Source organism: Mustela lutreola, chromosome 4 (assembly GCF_030435805.1).
Source record: "Mustela lutreola isolate mMusLut2 chromosome 4, mMusLut2.pri, whole genome shotgun sequence".
Lineage (NCBI taxonomy): Eukaryota > Metazoa > Chordata > Mammalia > Carnivora > Mustelidae > Mustela > Mustela lutreola.
The window spans coordinates 1,056,538-1,083,259 of record NC_081293.1 but is presented as its reverse complement, the minus strand read 5'-3'; the positions used below and the strand labels follow the sequence as shown (position 1 = coordinate 1,083,259).

Below are 26,722 nucleotides of genomic sequence, written 5' to 3'. Positions count from 1 at the left end.
GACTGAAGGAGCCAGGGAGTGCGTGAGTGGGAGGCTTGTTTCTGCCTGGGGTCCCAGGGCCGGCTTCCCCAGCACGGCCCGTCTGGCCACCACCAGCCAGTCCGTCCCCGAATGTGGCCATGCTGGGACCTGGACACCTCCCAGGGTCCGAGTGTCTGGGGCAGAGGGACGGGTCTGGGGGCTCCGCCGGCCCAGGGAGCGGCTGACAGCCAGCCCCCACCCAGCGCTCAGCAGAGGGCAGCCCGGCCTCAGCCGAACGGAGCCCACGCTGCGTTCACATCAACAGAAGCCATGCAACGTCGTCAAGGAAAAGCTGCTATTTTAAATTCTATCTCCCGGAAAGTGCACAGTTTTATGTCAGACCTTTTCTCTGAAAAGAAATTTGCACATGGTTTTGATGGAAAGTCGAGATTTAAAGATTAATAAGCCACATGGTTGTTTGTTGTGCAGGAAATGAGTGTTGACAAAGCCTTTTAGCAGGCTCGAGGGGCTGACACGGCAGACTGACATTTACGCAAGGCTTGGGAACCTGGTGGAGCCTGGCCATGGAGCCGTTGCCTGCCCCTTGTCCAGGCGAACACTCACCAGGTCCTCAGGCCGCTTCAATCCCCAGGCACTGGCCTGTCCGCAGAAGGAAGCTGAGCACATGCCAGCCAGAGCGTCATGGGCCCAGAGCAGGAGGGGCCCTTGGACCTCCCCACAGCGAAGTCCTCTCTGGCATCAGAGCCAGCACCGGTGCTCACGGCTAAGAGGGAGGTGAGCAACAGTGGAGGAGACCCATCCGTGCTGGAGAGGTTACCCCGGCGCCGTGGGCACCGGCTCGCACACCGAGGAGAGCCCGCCGTGGCCTGTGAGCCCCGCCTCAGAGTCCAGTGTCCCTTCTTGTAGCTCAACCTGCTTCCCCTGACATGCTTCCTCCAGCAACGAGAGTGCACGCACCAGCAGCCCCTGTGTGGCCAGGCCTGCACCCCAGAGCCGATCGTCCACATCTGCGATTTTAAAGATGAATTTATTAATTGGGGGGGGCAGAGGGAGAGGGAATCACGCACAGACTTGGCACTGAGCACAGAGCGCGACGCAGGGCTCCATCTCACAACCCTGAGATCATGACCTGAGCTGAAATCAAGAGTCAGATGCTCAAATGACTGAGCCACGTCCCCCTGCATCCCTGATTTTAAGTTGGACAGCTAGAGGTTCCGGGGCCACTGGACCGCCACACGTGCCCCCGGATCTCACCCAACTTGTCCTCCTCTGGCACAGACGTCCCCTCACATGACTCGTCTCCATCAGAGGCACCGTAGCCTCCCCCCAGCCCGGCTCCTCTGGGAAGAAGCAAAGATGCGCTGATTTGTGGGGACTGAGGAGGTTACAGGAAGTCCCATCTGTCTGGAAAACCCAGGTCCCAGCCCCTCCTGGGGGCCCCTTGCACAGGGGGAAGCCAGGAAGACAGAGACCTCGCAAGCGTGGGAAGAAGCTGGGAGCTGCCCGGAGGAGCCCCGACATGCACTGGGCAGGCAGCAGGCCCTGTCCCGGGGTCTCCCCTACCCCGCCCCAAGTCTGGGCCCCCACTTTCAGTCCACAGGAAACCAGAGGGCGGAGTACCTGTCGGCAGGGAAGGTGTTCATGGAAAGACACAAAACGGTGAACCGTGAGGAGAGCTACAGGGCTGAGCAGCCTGGGGCCAGCCCCACGACAGTCCTCCGTGGACCCCTGGCTGGGGATGAGGTCAGGACTGCCGCCACCCTGGGCCGGTCCCAGGGCCTTTAGCTGGGGCCTGAGTGTGTTAAAATCCTGGAGTGCGGCCACAGGCAGAGGCATCCCGGTTCTGCTCTGGGCTGGTCTGGACGACTGGCCTGGTCTGCCCAGCCGGCCACGCCGCAGCCCCGTGCCCGAGATGCTCTCCCCACTCTGGCTCAAGAGCTCGGACGGTCATCCTAGGAAAGGGTGGGTCTATTTTTGGCTCAATTGAGTAGAATTAAAGAAAGGCATTATTTCGAGACAGAGCACAAGACTTCTGTTCTCCTCCATGTTTCTAAAAATAAGAACCAGAAGAGCTGCGTGGCGCCGGGAGTCTGCCTCCTCACAGGAGCCCCAGCTTGAGGTTTCCAGGATGGGAGTCTTGGCCGGGATCCGAAACCGTGCGAAGGTGGCATGAGGGTGGCCGGGCCTGCGCGGCGTTCTCCGGAGCCTCTGGGAAAAGAGCCCGCTGCCCATGTCCGGGGGCCTGGGCGCAGTGCCAGCCTCCTGCGGTTCCAGGAGCAGCGAGGTGGCCGGCGGCCGTGCCTCGTCCATCGGAAATGTCGGCCTCCTGCCTCCCCACCAGCCGAGCGGGCTTCTCCCTGCGAGCAGGTGTCGGGGACCCCGCCTCGGGTCTGTGCCCACAGCCTCTGCTGGACGCCAAATGGGGACCCGAGACCCCAAGTTCCTTGCCGGCCTGGAATCCCTGGGATGGCCCCACAGGCACCAGTCCTGACCTGGACGGGACTGTACGGGGCTACGCTTCGGATCGAACAGGTTTCTCCTCCCTGTCCCTTGCACACGCGTACGCACACACACACTCCTCTCAGCAGGCTTCTTACCTGGGCACACACCTGCCTGACTGTCTGCCCATCTGCCCTCAGCCCTATCAGCAGGGCCACCCGTGCTCAGGCCAGCGGGGACGAGTGTCCTTCTCCTCCTCACCACGTCATCGTGCACGTTGATGGTGCAGAGGGCGGGGGCTGCAGGTCGCATCCCAGATCCCTCCAGGGACAGACGGTGGCAGGCGTCCCCGGGGGGCAGACACCTTCCACAGGGACCTCACCCTCTGATACGACTTCCTACTGTGTTTTATTTTTTATTTTTATTTTTTTTAAAGATTTTATTTATTTATTTGACAGAGAGAAATCACAAGTAGACGGAGAGGCAGGCAGAGAGAGAGAGAGAAGGAAGCAGGCTTCCTGCTGAGCAGAGAGCCCGATGCGGGACTCGATCCCAGGACCCTGAGATCATGACCTGAGCCGAAGGCAGCGGCTTAACCCACTGAGCCACCCAGGCGCCCCTCCTACTGTGTTTTAAAAGGGGTTCTGTGAGAGGCGTGGTTTGCAACCGAACCAGACAGACAGACGGCGCACGGCGAGTGGGGGGACACGCCGGCAGCGGGACGAAGGCCGCCGGGTCGGCACGTGAGGAGGGGAGAGGGGACGTCTGAGTCGCCCTCGGACCTCGCGCCCAAGCAGAATCCAAACGCAACATGGTGGGCACCCGTGAGCGTGTATGTGTGTGCGTACATGCACACGGACAGGCACACACACTCACACGCACACGGATGGGCACACACGCATATGGATGGGCACACACACGGACGGGCACACACACTCACACGCACCCGGATGGGAACACACATGCACACGCGTACACGGACGGGCACACACACTCACACACATGGATGGGCACACACAGACGGGCACAGACACGCACACGCACATAGACGGGCACACACGCACACATGTAAGCATGCATACAGGCACACACATGTGCGTGCCCACAGGACAGGCACACACACACGTGTGCACACACTGAACCTGGGAGAACTCCAGGACGGTGACAGGGAATTTGTCTGTGATTCTGCAGCACGAGAGGCCGACTCCAGAAGCCACACAGGAAAGGCTCCACTGTCCGCTGAATCCCATGCGGAGTGTTAAGGCTCAGCGCACGACCCGTGACCGCCGTGTAAGCTGACTGCAGGCTGGGAAAGGGCATTTGCAACGAGTGCGACAAATCAGGGCGAATCCCCCGCAGCACAGCGCACCTCTACGGTTCAGTGAGAATTTCCTCTACAGGTCAGTGAGAAACCCCAGCTGCCCGGGAGGAGGCTGGACGGCTCAGACGGAGGCCGTGACCACCTGTGATCAGGTACGAGTGTCCGTCAACAAGACAAGGGGATGGCGTGTGACTCGCCCGAGGGAGGGTCTGGGTCCCTCACAGGCTGGAGACGGTGCGGCGGGGCTGGGGGCCCTCGTGCTCCCGGCGGCGGGGGACAGGGCCAGGCCTTCGGGGACCGTTAGCACAACAGACCCAGACCCGGTGCTCCCACCCCTCGAGGCGACAACGCCACCACCGTCATTTCCCGCGGCCGCGAAGCCCAGAGTCCCATCGAGGTCTCAGAGACATTCAACACCCAACGGTCCCAACAGCCCAGGCACCCAGGCCGCAGAGCAGACGGTCGTGTGGACGTGAAAACCGGGTAGACTCCCGTGCAAGACGGCGCTACCCCGAAGGACGGTGCTCGCTTTCTATGACGCTGTGAGAGCCCTGCACTGGCGGCTCCTGCCGTGTGAACGCACCCCCCACCCCCCTCAGAGGCACAGGGGTGTAGGCGCAGAGCCCACGACAGAGGCTGCGCCCTTCCTACTCCCCTGCGCGGCTTTCACGTCTACACCCTGCTCACCAAGTCCGTTTTTGCACCAATAAGGATTAGGGTGTGAGATTATGGGTTTCTTTTCTTCTCTATTCTTCTCTGTTTATTAAAAAACAAAAACAAAACCAAAAAGGAACAAAACTGTTAAATGTGACATAAAAATAGGCAGTGCACAGCTATTCCCAACTCTGCTGCCAGCCCTCCCCACAGGGCAGAAGAGCGCAGCTGAACAGGCCCAGAGTCGGGTCGAGGTCAGGCCACGAGCTCGGGGGCAGCCGGAACCGAGACCGGGTGCAGGCGGCTCAGGGGCCCACAGACCCAGGGCAGGAAGCCGGTGTTAGGCAGGGCTCCCCCGTGAGTCAGCAGCCCGGTGGGTCAGGCCCTCGGTGCCGAGACGGGAGCTGCCGGCAGGGGCACAGTCTTGCGTCTGCGTGTCTGTGCATCGCGCCGAGAAGGGGATGCTGGGCTCTGCACCCCGGCACCTGCAGCCCGCCCCACATGAGCAGGCTGGGGCCCTAAACCGTGCCACAGGCCAGCCACGCTGTGCCTGGAAAGAGCCCGGGCTGTATCGAAAACGGTGCAGAGCTGGAGAACTGCTGATGACCTCGGACCCCACAGGCTTGGCAGAACCAAAGCCACCATTCTCGAGAAAGCAGCAGCCTCACCAGAAAGCAGCAGCCTCACGCCGCCCGCTCCCGGGCCATGCGTCCCCGGCACAGCCAGAGCACCAGGGACTCCTGGAGGCTCCCGGAGCCCCAGCAATAGCTGTCCCAGATGCTTGCCGCACCGCGTCCTCCCTACAGTGGCCACTGAGGTTTCCTGCTGGTGCCGGCTGCCCCTGACCGTGAACCCGTGCTGCTCCTTTCGTGGCTGGCCATGCTGGCCCTCAGCTTCATCAGGGAAGCCCCCACTTAAGGAAAGAAATCAGCGACAGTTAGGAAGACACGGCAAAGGGCGTGCTAATCTGTCAGCTGTGCTCCGGAGCCTGCGCCCATCAGCTAAATGTCTTGCCCACTGACTGCCACCCCTCCACAGAGCTGAGCCAGCGGAGGCGATTCTGTGCACACTTTTGTCAGCCGAGGGAAGGGAGGGTACGGTGCCTGGGGGTCACATGGGTCTGGTCAGGCGACAACTCAGCTGGTCCAGGAGTGGAGGGCTGGCTGTTCCTAGCCCCTCAGAGGCTGAGGCCTGAGGGGCTGAGGGGGAGGCTCTGCCCTCAGTCCCCTGCTCCCCCGCAAAGGCCCACCACCAACACAGACTGCCCGCCGTATAGCTCCCAGGTTCAGGAGCCCAGGGGACAGGGAGGCACGGTGCTGACGGGGCAGGTTCAGGGCAGGCAAGACCCAGGCTCAGCAGAGGCCTCCGGGACCAGGGGCTGCACCTGTCCTCCCGCTGGAGCCAGTCTCTGTGAACCGTGAGGACGCCCCGGAAAGGCCTTCCCTCCCTGTGTTCAGCACGGAGTGGCTGTCAGCCTGTGGCAGCTCCTGGAACCAAGGCAACAGGGCCTCCGAGGGGCAGACCCTGAGGAGAGGCAGGAGCCGAGCAGACTCTGGCGGGCGTGTTCCCAGGAAACCGGTGTGTTGCTAGGGCCCAGAGGTGTGAGACTCCAACCCCGCATGCGAATCTGCAGCACCGGCGGCCTGTCCTTGCCGCAAGGCCCACATACCCATGTCCTGGGCCCAGGGCCGAGGCCGGAGACGGAGGGAGCGGGCGAGGGCGCGGTTAGCTACCTGAACGGATCCGGGTGGCGTCTGGGGGACGACAGTCTCCGCAGCAGCTGCAGGAGCTGGGAGCATCTGGCTGGCTTTCGTGGTCCCAGCGTCTGCTGCAGAGCCGGTGGCCCTGGAGCAGGGAGTGGGGTGCAGACCGAGGCTGCCACGGAGATGACCCAGCGCCACAAGGAGTGGAGTAAGCCCACGACGGCTGTAGGCTGCACGGAAACCGCCAGCTGTCACCTCCCACCTCTTCGCCCTACAGGCCCAGATGGCTCCCACTTCTCCCCGCACACTCCAAGGCTGTCCCAGCCCCCACCCCATCCAGAGGCCAGGGTTCCCGAGGGAGAGGAGGGGCACGGCCATCTCCCGAGTGCCAGAGGAAACGGGCCGGGACAGACGAACGTGCGCACGGCACACAGCAGGGCCCGCTGGGCGCAGAGCGTGCCCCTCTGGTCACAGATCCTCCGCATCCTGGGACGTGCTGCTGAGGCCTCTGCAGGCCCGCTGAAGGGGGCATCCCCCCGACATAGGCACGCAGCCTCCAGAAGGAGACGAGGATCCAACTAGGCCTGAGACCACGCAGAACGCACGTGGGGTTTGCAGACTACGGGGAGGCCGGGGGGGGCAGGAGGCGGCAGCGCACAGTGCAGAGCATGGGAAGACGCAGGCTCAGAGCCGGCGCCGGCGGACACTGGCCACATGGGCCTCTGCCGTCCAGATAAATAGTCCTAGAGGGCTGCCACTCGGGGGCTGCATCCCTGAGACCAGGGCCGCCTTCAGGGCACAGTCCCAGACCCGAGGCGCTGAGGCGTGCAGCAAACAAGACCCCCCCCCCCACCTCTGACGCGTGGGAACGGAGAAGCAGCGTGAACAACTAATAGATGGGGGGAGGAAAAACAGAAAACCAGTGCAACGGGAGGCTTCAACCCAAACATGCCAACACTCACATGAAAGTAAACGGAGTAACAGTCCAGATGAAAAGCTGACATTAGGGGCGCCTGGGTGGCTAAGTGGGTTGAGCCTTTGCCTTGGGCTCAGGGGTGATCCCGGGGTCCTGGGATCCAGCCCCGTATCGGGCTCCCTGCCCAGCGGGGAGCCTGCTTCTCCCTCTCCCTCTGCTGCTGCTCCCCCTGCTTGTGCTCACTCGCTTTCTCTGTGCCAAATAAATAAAATCTTAAAAAAAAAAAAAAAAAGCAGAGCTACTTCCTAGATGAGGTGAGAGTAAACATCTCCTGCAAATACTAACCAAAAGAAAGCTAATATCAAAGTGGACTTTAGGCCACGGAGTATCACCGGGGATAGAGAGAGACGTTTCACAAGGGCCACAGTCCAGCCGTCGAGCAGACAGACGCACAGGCGCCCGGCAGCAAAACTGGGAGGCCAAACCAGACAGAACAATGGGAAGAGACTGATGGGCAGGGCTGGAGGTTTTCTCGTTCCTCTCCTGGTCACCCAGAAAACATAAAACATCGGGAACAGAAGGGAGGTGTCCCTGCAGACGTTCGCAGGAAAAGGACAACTTCACGTTCGCAGTAAAGTCAACAACTCAGCCCAAGTGGGCAAATGCCGATCCTCGAAAGACAGCGATCAGCAAACCCGACATGGGAATTAACGGAGAGTCCACGTGCCCCACGTCTACTACAGAAACTGAGTGGGTCGTTAAGCTCTTCCCACCAAGAAAATGCTGGGCTCAGACGGCCTCGCGGGAGAGCGTGAGCAAACACTGCAGAAACTCACGCAAACTCCCTTGGAAAACAGGCGGAAGGAGTCCCTCCAACCGTTTTCTGAACCCCGTGTAGACACGACCCCAGAGCCAGACGATGGCGTCTCAGGAAAATAGAATCTGGACCAACGTGGACATAGGAATCCCTGAAGACATAGTAGCAAACTGAATTCGATAATAATTAAAGCCCAACTTAGGGACCCAAGGCTGGGATTCTGTTCAAACACCGCGTAAGTCAGCACAGCGGCAAATAACGGAGGAAACCACGGGGTCACTCGCGCGGAATGAGGAAAAGAATTGACAAGATTCAACATCACTAATGATTTCAAACAAAATTCCACCACATGAGGGAGAAAGACTTCCTCAGCCTATTAAGGGCATCTTTGCGAAAGCTCAGCACACAGGCCCTTGCGCCGCGGTACGGAGCGCCCTCCCCAAGGTCAGGAGCTGGGAGTCTGCTCTCCCACTTCCACCGAGATCCCAGAGCCTGCGCGAAGGCAGAAAGTTCTAGAAAGGGAGGAACAGAAGAGACGTTCACAGATGACATGATCCCGATGCGCAAAATCTGAGGAAATCCACCGATGAAATACTAGAATGGTGAGGTCGATAAGGTTTTAGGGTAGAGTTGATATGCAACAGTTTTTTAAGTTTATTATCATTGTTATTATTGTTATTAGAAAAAAACAGGACTTCTCCATTCCCGTCACAAAGGCGAGTCTTCGCAGAATGAGGGACGGGGTTCTGGGGGAGGAGGGTCCTACTCAGCAGTGAGCGAGTTCTGCAGGACCACGACAGCCGAGTCCCCACGCAGAACACCGTGGAGATGCGGCAGTCCTTGCCGACGGCACTTGCTGCTCTCAGGGACTCGGCCCCACCCTCCAGCACGGGGCTGTGGGGGCTGTCGGAGGCCTGCGCGGGAGCCGGGGGCTTCTTACCGTCGCAGCGGTGGATGAGCATGACGGGGTTGTTCTTGACTTGACTGCGTGAGCACAGAGAGTGGACCCGTCTCCGCCCACCCTCCTCCTGCTTCTCTGGCTCCCCAGGGGCCCCTCCCGCTTGGGCTTGTTGTGGGGCTCACGGTGGCACGGCTGCCTTCCCAGGTCAGTGCCGACTCCTCTGTGCTGCGTCTGCCTCTAACACCTCATTGTTTTACACGGTGAGTGTGCAGGGACACACTCAGCAAAAGGTTCTGTGCGGAACGTACAAAACCCTGCAGAGAGCCAGGACCGGGATGGGCAGTGCGAGCTGCCACGTTCGTGTTCTGGAAGATTCAGAAGTCTAAGAGGCCCGTTCTCCCCGAACCACGGATGGTCTCAGCGCAATCTCAGTCAGTGTCACGGCCAGCGTATTTTAGGAACTGACGAACAGTTTCTAACGTGTTTGTGGAAAGCCAAAGAATCCAGAAGAGTCAAAACAATTTCGAGAAAGAAGCAGAAAGCTGGAGGGTGAGCACATGTGCTTCCCAGATGCCGCAGTGGCCAGTACGGCTGGCATCGGTGAGAAGACCAGAGAGACATGCCACTGCCGAAGGAGCAGGAGAGGGGGAGGAAGAGGGGCAGGGGGGAAGGGTGGAGAGAGGGAGGAAGGAAGACAGATGGGAGAGGAGAAGGCAGGAACCTCGACCCTCACTTCTCACCAACACGAAGATCAACGTGAAATAGAACGTGAATGAAAATTAGCAGATAAAGCTGTACAAATCCTAGGGAAAGAAAGGAGAAAAATCTTTGTGACCAGGAATTGGGCAGATATTTCCTAGAAAACACAAAAGAAGAGCAAACTAGGGTGCCTGGGTGGCTCAGTCATTAACCGTCTGCCTTCAGCTCAGGTCAGATTCCCAGGGTCCTGGGATCGAGACCCAGGTCTGGCTCCCCGCTCAGCGAGGAGCCTGCTTCCCTCTCCCACTCCCCCTGCTTGTGTTCCCTCTCTCACTAAGTCCCTCTCTGTCAAAATAAATGGATAAAATCTTGAAAAAAAAAAAAAAGAAAGAAAGAAAAGAAAAGAAAGTACAAAATAATACATTAAAAAAAAGGAGCAAACTATACAGGAAGAAATTTTGACTTCACCAAAATTAAGAACTTATTTTCCAAAATGTCCTTTAAGAACTGGACAGGGATCAGATGCACAGCCCTGGCTCCCACACGCCAGCCGCTCACAGTCCTGGATTAACCGCAGGAATGAGGAACTCTGGGGTGCCAGAAATATTCCCCACTGGACTGAGTGGTGGTTGCGTGACTGTATGTATTTGTCAAAAGTCGTTGAACAACATCCTTAAAAAGATAAATTTTACCTTACGTAAATTCAGAAAACTGAACTTAAAAATAAACTGTATTTCTAAGTGCCAGTAATAAAAAGAAAACCTAAAAACTATAAAAAAAATGCCACTTATGATAACATCAAATAAACACAAAATGCTTGGAAATAAAATTAGTGAAAGATATACAGGACCTGCACACTGTGTACTGTCTGTACTGCGCACTGTGACCCATCGCGGAGAGCGACTACACCAGATCAGATATACCATGTTCATGGATCGGGGGACACGGTATTGGTAAGATGCCCATTTTCCCTATAATTGGTACACGGATTTAACAGAGCCCCAACAAAATCTCAGCAGACTTTTTTTTGTAGCAAGTGGCAAGCTGATTTAAAATTTATATGGATATACAAAGGATACAGAATCATCAAAATGATTTTGGGAAACGAACAAAGTTGGAAGACGTACTCGACTGACTCGTACTGTGCAGTACTTCACTGTACTGTAACATCATCATAGTAAAGACAGCGTATCACTGGTGTAAGGAAAGACAAAACGAGACCCCAGAAACAGACTCACACACGGAGATCAACAGACTTTTGACAAAGGCACCAAAGTGACCCAGTGAGGAAAAGAAAGTCTTTCAAGGGACGGCACTGGAATAACTGGGTATCCACATGGGAAAATTAAATAAACAGCCTACCTCGTGCTCTGCACAAAAACGAATGTGGAATTGGTCCTAGACCTCCACTTGACTGTAAGGTAGACAAAGATTTCAGAGCAGACGTAGAAGAGCTGCTCGTCAGAACAGAACACCGGGAGAAAGACCAGGCCGGGCACAGACTGGGAGAAAGGACATCAGCGCGCCCATCAGAAGGCCGGAACCCGGAACGCCCACAGAACTCCTTCTAAGGAGCTCGGCGTTCACGCAGAATCCTGTGTGAGTAGTGCGCACACACACGCACGCACACACACACCATCGGGAGAAGGCAAGGGCTCGAACAGACACTTTGCACACTAAGCTCACAAGTGGCCAACCAGCAAATGAAAAGTCACCATATCATTAGTCATCAGAGGGACGCAAATGTTCCTCACACCAAAATCTCTCTGTGTTCATCACTTTCGGAACCCATCATCTGCCACTGTAAGAAGCATAATTTTCCTGATAATTGTACAGCTCTCCATGACAATTAGATCTGGCCGTGCCTGCTGGAGAGTTCCTGCAGGGCCTTTAAGATACTAGGCGGCCACCCTGCGGGCCAGCAAACACCTTCAGCCTGGATCTCACAAGCACTCCAGGGCCCAGCCAGAGAGAAGGGGTCTGGGCCCCGACTGCCCCTGCCCATTTCAGTCCCTGAAAGGAGACCCGGCATGAGTGATGACCGTCTGGTCAGAAAGATCCTGGCTGGGGCTGGGCTAATTCTGCATCAACTCATTTCCTCTTTCCACCCAGCTTAGTTAAATGCAATGAGCCTTTATTGAGCACCTACTATGTGCGAGGTGCTGGGGAGCCCAGGGTGAAGACAACGCAGCCGTGCCCTTGTGGCATTCTGAGAGCTGGAGAAAGACTCACACTCCCATGACAGGAAACTCCTACAGACGGGTCTCTGTCTACGCGGCATGTGTGTGCACTCGTGCACACGCACAGACACACGCGTGTGCACACACACAGACCCACACTCATGTGCAAGGGCATCATCTCTGAACAGAAAGCCAGTCTCCTTAGCCAGGTTGCTGGTACTGCCATCTGGGAGGCTGGCTTCCATGAGCTCCCCGGAAACCAAGAGCCCCTCAAGTCCCGAACCCGCAGCCATGCCCACATCCCACGTGTGGTGCCCCAACGGTCGGAGGCCTGGGCTGCTGGCAGGCGCCCCCAGGGCCCAGGGACAGGGCACCACTGTCCCTGGGCGCTGGACCACGGGCTCCTACCTCATTCCTCCCACGCCTCTCCTTCACAGAGGGCGGCTCTGCCCGCCGCGGGGTGTTATCTGCTCACTAAGGTGACAGCAGTGGGAACCGCATCAGGAGCGAAGATCCTGTGAGATCGTGTAATTAACGGAGCCTCTCGGGACCTTTCTATTAACTCGGTCTGCAGATGAGCCAAGTCTCGCTCTCTGGGGCATGGCATTTCTTTAATTAAAAGGAATTTAAGATCATTTTGTAAAGGTCTTTTGGATTCCACTCGACATGCCCACGCAGGTCCAAAGTCAGCCCCCAGGCCCACTGCTGGAGACTCCAGGCCAGTGGAGCTGCTGGACGTATCAGCACGGCCTCCACATCCACCTGTGTGCATGAGACAGCCTATCCTAACCTCCTGCCCCAGATAGATGCGGGCCGTGGCAGGCAGGCGGGTCTCGCCCTCTCCAGAGTCCCAGCTTCTTCAGCCCTGGGCCTTTCCAAGGCTCCCTCTGCAGGGGCCCTTGGGGTCCTGCAAAGACAAAACTCCTCCAGGCCCTCAGCCACCCCAGCTGCTTCTTAAAGACAGAAGGAGCGAGAACATCCCGGATGGCTCCCTCCAAAGGCCACCACGGCAAAGTCCAGCACACCAGGCATCGCACCTCCTACCTCCACAGGGAGGCGATGTCCCCGTGGAGTGGGCGGCCGGGGCAGGCACAGCCCTGAACCTTGCGCAGCAAGCAGGCCTCTTCCAGATTTGCAAGGCCCACATGTGCTCGCACATGCAGAAGTACGTCCTGCCAGCCCCAGCACCAGGGACCCCTAGAGATGCTCTGGGAGGAACACCAACCCTCAGCCATGCCTCGATGGCACTTCCCAGCTGGTGGCCTCAGAAAAATCATGGCTCGGTGCACCCACCGGTGAGTGCAGTGGTTCTCAGCTCGGGGCGGTGTTACCCTGGGGCACAGGCAACAGTGCTGGATGTCTGACTGACAGCCACAGAGGAGGATGGGGGTCTGCCGCTGGCCCCCATGTGTGGAGGCCCAGATGCCACTAATGCCCTGTGGGCAGGGGACCACCCCCACCACACGGAACGGTCCGGGTCCTGACGCCCACGCTGCGGAGCTGGCCTGGCTTCAAGAGGCCCCCTGCCCCACCCAGTGCAAGGCAGCCCCCGGCTCAGCCTGAGGACATCCAGGGGACCCCGTGGGCCGAACCACACCCTGCTGAGGCCCTGAAGCCTTCTATGTGCAATGGAGGTGCCCAGGAGGTGCCAGGACCCTCCATGGAGGGTGGCGGCCGTGGGCCTGGACACGAGGCTCACACCTGCTCATCAGCTGGGTTCCCGGCTCCGTCAGATGGGCGTTTCATAACCCACCCACACACAGTGCTTCCAGCCGAATTCAGGGAAAGTGCTTTGGGGACACTTGCACCTGCCTCTGCCGAAATTCATCCATGACACGTGGCCCAAAGGCAAGTGCAGTCAGTCCCCTACATCTCCTTCCAGCAGCTGGGGCAGCCCCCCCTCCACCACAACCCCTGCCGGGATGCATCCTATAGCCCGGCTTCCTGGACCTGTCATTCTGAGGGACCAGATGACTTGACCTCACGGCTCTGACAGCCCTGAACAGAAAGCCGCCGCCAGAGAAGATGGGACAGAGTGGTCAAGATCAGAAGCCAGGGTCTGGCCGCCACGAGGGTCCTGCTGCTGCCGGCTGGGGAACCGGGATCGCCCTGTGCCTGGTCCCCCAGAGCCAGGACCTACCTTCTCAAGGGACACAAATGCTTTCCAGAAGCAACAGATGAGCCGTCTGCTGGCTCAGATGCACGCAAGCCAGAGACAGAAATGCCGTTCAAAGGGCTGGTGGCCACAGGGAGCAGGGGCGGGCAGCGGGCATGGAGGGCCTGGTCAGGGTGCCACACAGCAGGGGCTGTGGTCAGACTCGTGGGTTGGGAACATGAGGAGCCTGGGGAGGATGTGTGGCCCCAAGGAGGGGTCGAACCCTTGGGGCAACAGAGCTTGAATCTGGAGGGGCCGAACGTGAGAGTACGAGAAACACAAGTGGTGGTGTCGAGTCGGAGACTGGACGGAAAAGTCTGCGACGTGGGAGGCAGGTCCGGCTGGAGATATAAATTTGGGAGTCGGCATATGGACGACATTTGAGGCGGCCAATGCGTGAGTGTAGCAAGACAGAGTCGAGAAAGAAGGACCGGCCAAGGGGCCGGGAAGAAGCCTGGAGGATGGTGTCCGGGAAACCACATGAAGGGAGGGGTCTTGGAGGGCCCTAGGAGGGGTTCAGCATGCCCGGGGCTGCCATGAGCCAGGGACGAGGGGGGCTGAAGACTGGATATTATGCTCAGCCACGTGGAGGGGACCTTCCCCAGAGCGTGGGGCCGCGGGCTCGCGGAGGGCTGGACACTGCAAGGACAAAGCAGTCCTGGGCGGTCTTGCTGGAAACGGGAGCAACAGAGACACGGCCTCAAGCAGAGCAGTCTCGGCACAGGAGAAACGCCGCACGCCGTTTGTTCGCTCCACAGACACATGTGGAAAGCACACAGGACGCCTGGCCCCATGGGACCCCCAGGGACACAAGGACACAGGGCTCAGCCCAGCCCACCTCAGGAGCCTTGGTACAAGCAGCCAGCAGCTATGAAGCGTGGACTGAGCACAACACGCACTGGGGCTCAGCCCTGGCGCCCCCGAGCCGGGCCTGCAGGCTCCACGTCCTCCCGTCAGCACCGGCCCCGTGGACAGCTCCTCCTGCCATCCCAGAGCCTCCAGAGGTCGGGCCGGGAGGGCAGAGACGCGGGCATTCTGCTGGGTCTGTTCCTAGGAATACCGTGCCGGGTTGTAGGTGCAGTGCTGCCCCCCAGTCAAAGACGGCAGACATGGTCTAAGGCTGACCAGGCTGGGGTCCCTGTTTCTCGTACCACTGGGGGTCCGGGGCATCTCAGCACGAGGGTGCTTGAAAGAACGGGTCATAGGTTTGGGCGGGGGGCAGGGGCACCCGCGGGGGTTGGGGCAGCGGGTCCACACTGGCTCTGGACGTGAGGGCTGCCCTCTCTCTGCCGTGGGGCACGTGTGAGTGTGCGGCTCCCACAGGGCCTGCGAGCAGTTTCCAGAGCAGCTGTGTGAACTCACGCTCCCTCTGCATGCGGCCGTCAGAGAGCGGCACTCTGAACACAGCTCGTGACGACAGGGGCGTGAGTAGCTCAGACTGTGCTTTCCCAGGAGTCCAGGCCCTGGATCCCAACAGATTCTTCCCTGACAGAAGGACCGGGGCTCCCCGGAGAGCTGGCTGAGCCAAGGGCTGGGCTGAGGACCTACCTATTGTGCCAGAAGGAAGGAAGCGCTCCGAAGGCTGCAGCCATGGGGGTATGCCGAGGACGGGGGCCCACTGAAGAGCTCCCGGGGGCCCACGCTGGAATAAGAGAGGAGAACGGAACAGAGCCGCACTGGATTATGACCCGAAGGGCAGTGTAGTGGTGTGTGTGGGGAGATCTTCGCAGAATTCCAGATCACATCGAGGCCTCTGTCACGGAGTGGAGTGTGACACCCATCCGCGGTCGGTGTGCACGGTGACGTCCTTCCCAAAGGTCAGCGTGCAGGGGACAGGACAGACCCCCGACAGGGGAGACTCCTGAAAAGCAGCCTCAGCCCGGGGGGTCAAGGTCAACACATGCAGGGACCAGACAGACCTGCTGCGGTAGGACCCCAGTGCTTTTTCTGAGACCCCAGCGTAACCACCGGGAGAACCACAGACAAACCCCACAAAGCACCCGACCAGTCATCCTCAAAACCGTCAAGGTCATCAAAAACAGGGACAGGCTGAGACACCGTCGTGGCCCAAGGAATGTCAGGAGAGACCACGGGGTGTCCCGTGAGGCCTGGCACAGGAGAGGGATAGTAAGTAAACACTGGAATCTGAATGAACTGTGAGCTTCACTCGGTCGTGACTGTTAATTCTATGTGTGAACCTGACTGGCCAAGGCGCCTGGATCACACACTATGCTGCGTGCATCTGGGGTGTTTCCAGGTGAAGTGAGCACCGGCATCTGCGGATTCAGTCAAGCAAAACCCCAGCAAGGGTGGGCATCAGGCCGTCCACCGAGGCCCCAACGGAGGAGGGCGGAGGCTTCTGCCTTCATTCCTGCCTCACCTTGGGGATGGCTCCGCGCAGCCCGCCGACAGAGCGCTGCCCTCGCCTCGCTGGACCCGAGGACTGCGGACAGTGAACCGATGCCTGTGGGCCTCCCTGGCTGCGGGAACAGCCGACGCCTCACAATAAATGCCCTGACACACGTGCACACGTGCGCCCGTGCACCTGCTCTGTGGGTCTGTGTCCCCGACGAGACCTGGCTAGGATGCGACCTGTCACCACAGGCTCGACCAGCGGGGCCCCCTGACGTGCCACAGGGACGCAGGGCCCTCCTTGGAAACAGCACGGGGACTCACTGCTCTGCTTTCCCGACTTGGCTCTAGGCCTACAAGGTTCTAGAATAAGTTCATAAGGAGAAAGTTTTCAAAAAGCTGCACATGCTCTGGGTATGGGAGCGCGGCCAGGAGGCGGCGGATGGACACACGGGGCTATGGTCTCAGTGCTGAGATTACATAAGACTGAATTTCCTATTTTTTCTTGTCACTTTTCATTATATAATAAAAAGCTATAAAGTTAAAAAAAAAAAAAAGAGAGAGAGAGAGAGAGAAAAGAAAATAAGAAAGAAAGGATCATCCTGGCAACGGCGCCTGCCGGCTGGGTGAGCAGCACATAATCCATCACCCGAAGCGGGACACGTCTGAGGGTAACGGGACGCTGTTAATCACCAGCCTGGTTGGCGGCCACGGGGTCACACTCAGCTTGCGGGAGCCACGGGGACGCGCTCAGCACACAGGGGCCACAGGCTCACACTCAGCTGGCGGGGGCCAGGGCGTGGTCAGCACGGGGAGGCGGGATCGCTGGTCACGCCGTCCCTGAGTCCCTGAGCACGGCAGGCCTGGAAAGGAGCTGGGTCAGCAGGGAGGCAGGCCGGGAGCGGCAGCCGGGGCCCACGTGGGCCGGGAGGGGGCCCCACCACAGAGTGCATCCTGCGGGCTCCGTCCCCACGGCCCCTGCCTTGGCGTCTGCACCGTCGACTTCTGGGGGGCTTCAGCCGCTCACTTTGGGGCCTTCTGATTGTCGCAGGCTCTGGGTAAAGGGCACAGGATCCAAATCACTGGGGACTCCACGGTCCAGCTCCCAGTTCAACAGCATGCCCTCGGAAAGAAACACAGAGACGCCCCCGCCCCCCAGGCCTGCAGTCTCCCTTCGCAGGCACAGTTCCCCTGTGAGCCCCACAGTCCGCCTCCCCGCCGCAGCCCGCCCGCCTGGTACCAGCCCCGCCTGCTGCCCCGAGCGCCCACGGGACCGGCAGGCCCACCCTGGGTTTTCCAACGGCCAAACACCACCACAGGACCCCCTAGCACCGGCACGCGGGTCACACGAGGGGACAGAGCTCCCTGTCTTTGTGATGCCCGCCCTTCCTGTGTCCCTGTACCCCACTCTCTGTCACGTGCTAACTCTGCAAACCATCCTTTCTGCCCGAGAAGCTAAAATGCAACTTCAGAAACACAAGATGACCTTGATTCTTGAAGAAAAAGAAAACACAGGAATTGGGCCAACACAAACAGACATGGCCGAGGACAGCCACGGGTGGGGCCCCCGGAGCACAGGGGCCTTGGAAGCTGGGATGCTGGTGACTCGCCGGCAGAGTGTCCATAACCAGGTGGGGACAGAGGTTTACAGCCTCCCGGCTTCTTGGGCCCCCTGTGTTTCCCTCAGAGGCCTGAACCCAGCTGTGTGCGGCCCAGGGTTTTCAGGGACTCGGAAGCAGCGACCGCTGCACAGGTGCTGCTGGGTCCTCCCTTGGCCACACCGGCATCCCATGCGGCCCCAGGTTCGAGGTGGCCCAGAGCGAACTCACGCACCAGTGCGAGGGCAGGTGTGAGGCAGCGGTCCTGATGTCCTGAGAGGCCAGCCAGATACCAGGGGGCTTCGAGTTCATCCTGGCCCTCCCCTGCCCTCCCCTCCCCTGCCCTGTCCCACTCCATCTGAAAGCCAGCCCCGGCCGGCCACCTCCAGGGTCAGAGTCTTGGTGCTGTGCGTCCCCTCGCCTGAACCTGAGCTGGGCCAGAGACCCGCTGCAGCCGCGGAGTGTGGTGGAAGCGACACGGTGCCCGTCCACGCCTCTCCCGTGCCTCGGCCTCAGCACACCTGGTGTGGCGGGAGGAAGTCCCAGTGCCCCACTGAGGAGCCCAGTGGACACGGAGAAGCCCCAAGACCACGGAGGACAGCTGCTGGTTTAAAATATGCCCACACAGTCTTTGACATTCGCTTCGAAGGGTGGAACCTGACCCCCTTGAGTGTGGCTGGGCGCGGTGGCTGGCTGGAGACACGCGGCCTGCATAGGCCGGGGGGGGGGGTGGTGGTGACTGCACAGGACCGCAGAGTCTGGGTCCGAGAAGGCACCCGGGCTTCCTCCTCTGTCTCCTGGCTCGTGGAGAGGCTGGCCAACACCGCGTGAGGCCACGCAAGCAGCTCCATGGAGAGCCCCGTGGTGGGGACCTGGCCTGGGAGCAGGGCCCCCCCACCCTGAGCTGCGGCCAGAGCTGACAACTGCTCGGGGAACACAAGGGGACCCTGAGCCACAGGCACCGGGGGAGCCACTCCCAGCCTAAGGGCTCACAGAGACGCTCACAGAGACGCGAGGGGCAGGACTGAGCCACGAGGGGTAAGTGACAGAGACGGGAAGAGACGACAGAGCGGACAGCGGGAACCAGAGCCCCAGGGACGTGACCCAGGGTGCCGGGAGTGAGGACCCACGCTGGGGACCGAGGACACCACCGCGGGGTCCTGGCTCTGCAGGCGTCACGGGCAGCAAGGACACCCGCCCCCCGCCCCCCACCGTCATGACAGACTAGAACGGGGTCGCTGTGTCACCAGGTTTCAGGGCGGTTCATCACCAGGAAAATCTAAGGGTGCGGAGACCCTGCCCGCCCAGCCCCCCGCAGGCAGCTGGAGGGAAGGACGCGGGCCAGCCAGGTGCCAGAGGAGGCGCGGGGCCTGGACGCGGAGCCCCGGGCGCAAGGCAGACCCCGCCTCGCCTGCGCATGGTCGCCGGCAAGGGCGAAGGAAACCCACGCTGGGATGGGCGCGAGCGACCGCGCCGAGCCTGCTGCAGTGACAGAAAGAAGTGACAGACTCGTCTATTTCTTGCTTTTGCCACAAGTTCTGCCTTGTGCATGCAAAGCACGAGGAGTCATGATGTGAATTCTGAAAGCAGAGACCTTTCTAAAGTCAACTTTCTAAATCACTGTGAGAAAGTGAATGTACTCAGCTCCTATTTTTAATAAATGGGGGGCGACAGTGACTCCTACCCACACCCTCTCCTGGCTTTGGAACCTAAATAACATCCCCAGGGTTTTCACAGGAGCGACACGGGCCTGCGCCTGAGCCACCGCGCTGGGGGCCATCCATGGGCTCCATGTTGCCTCGGGGGACACGTGCGCCGGGAGGGGCGGCTCTTCTCTCAGCTGAGTGGGGCAAGCTGGGGGAGCGCCCCGGCTGCCCTCTGCCCTCGGCCACTCCGACTGCACCCAGACCACCTGAAGCAGAATCCCCCCGATCCCTGGGGACCCATGACGGCCGGAGACCCTGCTTGGGCGGCCCTGCCTCGCTTTTTAAAATAATAGATTTTAGGTCAATGACAGAACATTTTCTAGTGAAGCAGGCATCCCAGATTTTTAAAAATAACAATAATTTTATTAATTACAGCTTCTCCCCAATCATCTCAAATTCTGGTCGTTAAAATCATTCAGCATCTGGATCCAGCCGGTGTCTGGGGAAGGGGAGGGCCCGGCATGTCCTGTGGGGCGCCCGGCCAGCTGGCCGCTTGGGGGAGGGCACACCCCAAGACGAGCTCGGCACGGCGATGCCATCAGGGGAAGACAGATCGATCCCCGCTAATGGATGGGGAGCAGGATGGAGAAGACTTGCCCGCTGAGGACAGCAAGGTCCAGCCATCGCTAGGCGCATTGGCCAGGAGCAAGAGCAGCTGTGACAGCCTTACATTGATCTGTGGTCACACGCGGACGGCAGCGGGGCGGGCATGCAGAGACGCGTGGTGGAACCTAGCTCCAAGGGGGCAGGACAGTGTGGACAGGAAGGAGGAGCGACACCAGGCAGGAGGTCCGGTCTCTCACCAGGGTGAGTGTCGAACTGGACTGAGCTTCCTACGGTCAGGGAACTGAGCACAGGCCCTTGAAATAAGAACCGATGTGTTCTCGGGAGGGCCCGAGAGGCTGCCGGGGCCCCCCAGGAGGACAGACCGTCCCCATCAGCCCCTCAGAGGCCCTCGTGCTGGGGCTGGGGCTGGGGCCGAACCCACCGTGCCTGTGCACCCTCCAAGTGGCCAGCTCTGGGACAAGTGTCTGCACAGGCCTCAGCAACACGCCACTGGCCACACTCGCAGCCCCAGGGCGGGGGTGGGGGGGGTCGGAGGCAAGATGCCAGGTCCTCGCGGGCAATGAAGGGAGACCAAGGAACGTGCGGTGGTTTCGTGGACAAACCAGAGACAGGGTGCCATGCCCTGCCCAGCAGCTTCACGCCAAGAGCCAGCATGTCCACAGAGGACCACCAGGGTGTGGGGGGTCTCCCATCCAACGCCCGCTGCCCTGCGCACCAAGCCCCGGGTGTCCTGCCCTCCACAGCCACACCTGCTGTGCATCTGCCCAGCCCTCCCGACTTGGAGGACGGGTAGTGGGGATGTCGCCCAGAGGCTGGTGGGACACGTCGACTCCCGGACTGCACCCAGACCTGCTGAAGCAGAATCCCCCCGATCCCTGGGGACCCGTGATGGCCGGAGACCCTGCTTGGGCGGCCCTGACCCTGTGCAGAACAAGCGCTTCTCCGCGGCTTTGCTTCTCTCAGACCAGCAGCCCCAGAGAGAAGCCCTGAGCAAAAATGACCCCCACTGCATTCTGACATTACCTCTCGCCTAGAAAGCTGGGTGGTTAAATTTTTAAAAGAAAATCAGCTTATTTTTAGCACTTTAAAACATACGACCAAATGGACAGGCATGCAGAGCTGACGTGACAGTAGGTCCAGAGTCCATTCTAAGACGAGCCTTGTCAGCTGTGGGGAGAGAAACACCTTGAGTGCCTCCGGGACCCAGAAACCCAGGGACGGACCCACAAGGGGGCTTTCCCAAGGGACCGCATGCCGTCCTACCCAGCCAGAGCCCGGATCCCCACCACCACACCAAGGGCCTCGGCACCGTTCCTGCTGGCTGGTAAAGACCCCACAGTCTGCAGCCACCAGGCTTCTGACCAACGACGGAGACCTGCAGTGGGGAAGGGGGTGGGAACCACCGTCAGCCCGAGTCTGGGCCCCACAGAAGACCGCCGCCGCATCAGGAGGGAAGGACACAGGCTCCTAATAACCAAAGACCAGACTGGCCCAGAAACGAGGGCCCCGTCTGCACCGTGGGGCCAGCCACGCGCGCGCCCAGACGCCCTGCTCGGGCCTGCGAGCTCTCGGGGCGCGTCACCACGCAGGCGCCGACCATCCTTCCTTGCCGGTCGACGGCCGGGTGCCGAGCAAGGCTAAGCAAAGCTGCTAGAAACCCTGAGAAACCAGTGAGGTTCGCAGCACGGCAGCCTTTCCTGGATGCGAGTTTCAGAAAGAAGGTGCACTTTCGTCCCCGCACTGGCCGGGGTGACATGCTGTGCGCGAGAAGATCCTGCTCACGGTCCAACAAAACCAGCAGCCAACGTGCAGCACAGGACATTTCCAACGTGGAAACAGCCTAATGTGCGCAACCTTGGAAAGTGGGGCCCCGGCAAGAAAACCCCTGGCTGCGGAGCCAGACGGCATTCCAGACGCACTGGAAGCTTCCACGTACGCAGCAGGAGGGGCACACCCAGGATTGTCAATGGGAACGGCACAGCAGTAACAGGACACCCTGACCGGAAACTGCCAGAAAGGAAGCTATTAATGAATCTGACCACGTGAAAATTAAACACATCCGTACCCAAAACCCTAGCAGCACTGCAAGATAGGCGGCACACGTGCGCAGGGGTGGGGAAGGGCTATCTGGGGTACGGCTTGGTAGACCCAGAAGAGGGCAAAGACATGGGGCGCCACGGTCCCCGCAGGAAGCACGGGCTCAGGTGGGCACCAGTAATCCACAGAGACAGACGCCCGATGTGAGAAGCAAAGAGACCCTAGGTCCCACCAGTAGTCAGAGAAGCTCAACGTATTCGTATAATCCTTTTACCTTCCAGATGATTAGAAATTTAAAATATCGCTAGCAGCCAGAGCTGGTGAGGGTTCAGGGAAGCCTGAACATGCCCGGAACGGGCGCTGGCTGGCTCTGCGTCCCCACCACTCCGCGCTCTGCGCTCTGTGCCCCTCACCTGGGCCCCTCCCTGTCCGCTGCCAGTCCCCCCACGTCCCTCTGGGTCTGGGTACCCTGCACACAGCAGCCACATCCTCGGGGGCCATCACGGAAGGCACGCCCGGGACAGCCCCTGGAGCACAGAGGGACCGTTCCTAAGGACGCTAGCGGGTCAGCTGTGTCAAGATGCCTTCCATGGACACAACTCGGGGGCGACAAGATCATCCACACCTGCAGGACCCTGAAGGCCCAGAGATGCTCATTGCTTGGCTGTTTGTGATATTCAGGAGAGTAGGAACACCCCAGTGTCCCACAGCAGGAAAGGAAGGAAGCAGAGAGCGTCACGTCTACACCGAGGAAGGCTGAAGGGCAGGGACTCAGCCCTGGCCACTGGTCAGAACCACCAGCCTGACAAGATAGGGGTGCGGAGCCCCACCCCCAGCGGGGATTCCTGGGGGCGGGGACCAGGCAGCCACAGTTTTAGGGGGCCATGGAGTGGAGCTCCCAGCCAGGTCCGAAGGTTTCTTGTGTGAACCCAGCCAACACATGCTTTGGATCCAGCAGATGCCGGCAGCACCCACCAAGTGAGAAAGCAGGTTACGCCCAAACCACGTATGGGACGCAATCCGCTTCTGCATCAAAGGAAAAGTGTGTTTCTCTACGGCTGGAAGTGTGAGAACGTTCCTAGAGCAGAGCCACAGAAGACGCTCCCTGATCCGTTCACTGCGGAGTCTCGGCGCTAACCCTACACGTCTGGACTTTCCTATTTAGGACAATTTTAGGAAAAACAGGAAAGCATGCACACATATACATCTTCATGCTTCTGTAATTAGGAATAAACAAAGGGTTTATTTACTTATTTATTTTTACATTTTAAGAAAGGTGACCTGAGAATCTGGTGGCCTCCTGCCCTGGCGTGCTGTCCGCCCACCCAACAGACCCAGGCCAGCCGTATGTGGCCTTCAGGGGCTTCCTTACTCCCAGTCCTTTCTCGGGGAGCAAACCTCACGGTGATTCATCGCCCCCCAACTCGGAAGCTAACATCACTGGGGTCTGAGCACTGATCGTGACTGCGGAGAAGGGCGGGTGCCCCCAGCCTCACGTCACATGGGACACCGAGACCACGAGACACGAAAGGGCTCACAGAGGAGCGCGGCTCCAGGGCAGGGCCGCCGAGGCAGGGCAGGTCCCCGGGCAGGCTCGGATCCACAGCTCCCAGAAGTCGGCGAGAGATGGGAGCGGAGGAGGCGTGGCGTCAGGGGGAGCGGGGAAAGGGGCCCCTGGTTCCAGTGTGGGACAGAGACGCAGAGACCACCCCACGCCCGGGCCCCGCCAAGCAAGCACGGGCTCTAGACCCCGCGGGACTGACAGAGATGAGGACACTTGTCCATCACAACCGCGCTTCTCAGCTGGGATTCACCTGGTGCTCTGTGAAACTGCGCCTCTTCTACCCTTTCCTCTGCATACTGAACTTGATATATTAATTGGGAGTTTTAATCCAAAAAATCCATCAGAAGGTCTTCCGTCGCCATAGCAACTGTGCAGTCCCAGTAAATGCTCCTCTCCCGCACCGGCACCAGCACCGTGCCGCGGCCTCTTCAAGCCGGCTTGACAGTGACAGTGGCAGGAGAAACGCGACCCCTGGCTGGAGGGGCTGGGGGGGGGGGGCTCCACACCCGGCCCAGAAGGGAGCTGGGGCTCAGGGAACGCTGCCTGCCTCCCTGACTCTCCCTCCTCCGCCCCAAACCCCATTCCTTTCCTCTGAATAAACCCACGGCCCTCCGCAAGCCTGTGCCGGATGCTTGAGCCATAGCGCCCCGACATGACACGCACACGTGGGACAAAGTGCCGTCTAGACCAACAATGCCCACGGCTGCTAAGCCCAGTCTCACCACGCAAAGCCTGGAGGAGTCCCAACGGGGCGTTCAATTGGGGGATGTGGCCGCCGTGCCCAGGGATGAGCGAGTACCTGATGGCACCTGTAGCCAGAGTCAGCCCCCACTGCCCCATGGCTGGAGCAGCTGCTGCCTCTGCCGTCCTACTCCAGGCCCTCACAGGGGCGGGGGATGTGCCGAAGAGTTCCCAAATCAGACTGTGAGCAGTGTCAACAGAGTCTGTGCTCTTTTTGCCTTTTTAATCATCATTGAAATCTGAGCCATAACACACCATGAGCAAATAGAAAAACCGTACGTTAAAAAGCTGAAGGCAGCCGCGTGCGACATCGACTTCTCTATCTCCACATTCTCTGCCTTGGAGAGCACAAGGCTAAGACACGGCAAGACTGGCCAGCTCTTGGCTGACGCCAGCAAGCGCTGAACTCGGATGCGTCTCTCAGACGTTTTCTCATCACGCAGCCAGAGAAGCTAGACATCAGTCTGCTTCCCCATCAGTTCCTAATGCAGCCTGGGCTTTCTTTACTCAGAATATTTATGTTCAATCAAAAATGCATAACATAGGAAACAGTCACAGCGCTGAGTTCTGCTGCCCCAAAGCTCAGAACACAATGACAGGCAGACCCAGGACACCCTGGACTGACGTGCCGGGTTGCAGATGCCCCTCCCTACTGACCGTGGCCAGGCTGAGCAGCCCAGCACCCCCTGGGCAGCCCAAGGCAGCCTCTCCATTGTGCCGATGACCCCCCCGGGGCATGGCCTGCACATTCACCACCACTGGCCTGCGGTCGTACTACTGTGATTTCCTATCAGGTTTAAATTATTTATCAGAATGAATAGCTTGGCCCCCTGTGTGGAGCTGTGGTCTACAATTATAAAAGACCCACCCTACCTTTGCAGGCTGCCTACAGATGAAAAATGCATATTTCAAGTATTTTAAGAAAATGTCAAAAAAACATCAAATGTGTCATCCTCATACCATTTAAATTATCTGCACGACATCTGTAGAAAAGAGCTGTGTGTCTGCGTGTGAATTTATGCCAGGGCCAGGGCCCCAGAGGTGGACCCTCCCTGCCAGTCGTTGCCACGTCCAAGGTGGCCTGTCACTGTCTTTTGCAGGCGCTGCCTCCTCCAGGCCACTCCAGAGATGCGGGTGGGTGGTCCGGGTCAGGCGCTCTCCCTCCGGAGGACCCGAGGGGAAGTTCTCTCAAAGGGAGTCCCCAAAGGGCAGGTCTCTGCACAAAAGCAAAGCCATCTCCACCGCACATCTGAGCCCGTGCGGGACCACCACACACTGCTCCGCAGACCGAGAGCTCCCAGGGCGGGGGCCGGGCCACCTGTGGGCACGCATCTCTCTCCGGAAGCGCACCCGGCGGAGCGGAGCAGCCTGGCCGCGCGCCCCGACAGGAGCAGGAACGCAGGCGGCCGCGGCCGCGGGGGGCAGCTAAGGCCGGACCGCTCCGGCCACGGACCCTCAGCCCGCAGGGCCGGCCGCCGCCCACTCCCGCACGCTGCGCCGCCGCGGGACACGGAGGACGCAGGCGGGAGCCCCGGCGCGCGTGGGCACCGCACGCACCGCCCGCGAGTTTCCTCGGAAACCGAGACGCCCCGGGACGCCCCCCACCCCCACCCCCACTCCGCACGAGGAAATCCCGCGGCCGCGGCGCCCCTGGGAGCGCGACGCCGGCCCCCGCGCTGGCCCCGGAGAGGCCCGGGCCCCCGCCGGCGGCCGCACTCACCGTCCTCCTTGTCGTCAAACACCGGCCTCCGCGCCGCGGCCGCCGACATGGACGAGCCCATCCGCTTCTTCCACTTGCTCCACGGGAACAGGGGGCGCGGCTGCGCGCGGGCATCGCCCGAGTCCCGGGCCCGGGGCTGGCCGGCGGCGGGCGGCGGCGGGCCCGGGGTCGCGTCGGGGCCGGAGGGGCGCGCGCGGCCGGTGGGCGGCGAGCCGGGGGGCGCCGCCGCGCTGCTGCCCCTGCGCTCCGCGCCGCTCCTCATGGCCGGGCCTGGGTGCGCGCCGCGGCCGGAGCCGGGGACATGGCCCGCCCGCCGTGCGCGGAGCGGGAGCGGGAGCGGGAGCGGCTGGCAGCCCTCGCCGTGCGCCCCGGCCTCGGCGCTGGCCCGTCCTGGCTGCGGGGCCGGTGCCGCCGACTGCCCGCGCGCGGGGGTGGGGCCGGGGCGGGCCCGAGGGCGGAGTCGGGGCGGGGCCGAGCGCCGGGGGCGGAGTCGGGGCGGGGCCGAGCGCCGAGGGCGGGGAGGAGACCCGGCGGGAAGGCGCAGGGGGTGGCGAGCCGCGCTGGGGGTCCCACAGCCCACCTGGAGGGGGCTGGTCCGCACGGACACTGGGGCCGCAGCACCGACTAGGAGGCGGAGACGAGAGCGAGGGAGGGACGGGCACGACTCCGT

At 60.4% G+C, this 26,722-nt stretch overlaps 1 protein-coding gene across 1 annotated transcript in view; it reads right to left on the bottom strand.

The window, feature by feature from the left end:
* Positions 1-26,391, bottom strand: part of STK32C (serine/threonine kinase 32C) — a 67,781-nt gene extending 41,390 nt beyond the window's left edge. The window contains exon 1 of the mRNA XM_059172785.1: positions 26,053-26,391. Within this exon, the coding sequence (XP_059028768.1) occupies positions 26,053-26,314 (262 nt within the window). The 5' untranslated portion in view covers positions 26,315-26,391. The remainder of the gene's footprint in view (positions 1-26,052) is intronic.
* Between the last annotated feature and the right edge of the window lie 331 nt (positions 26,392-26,722).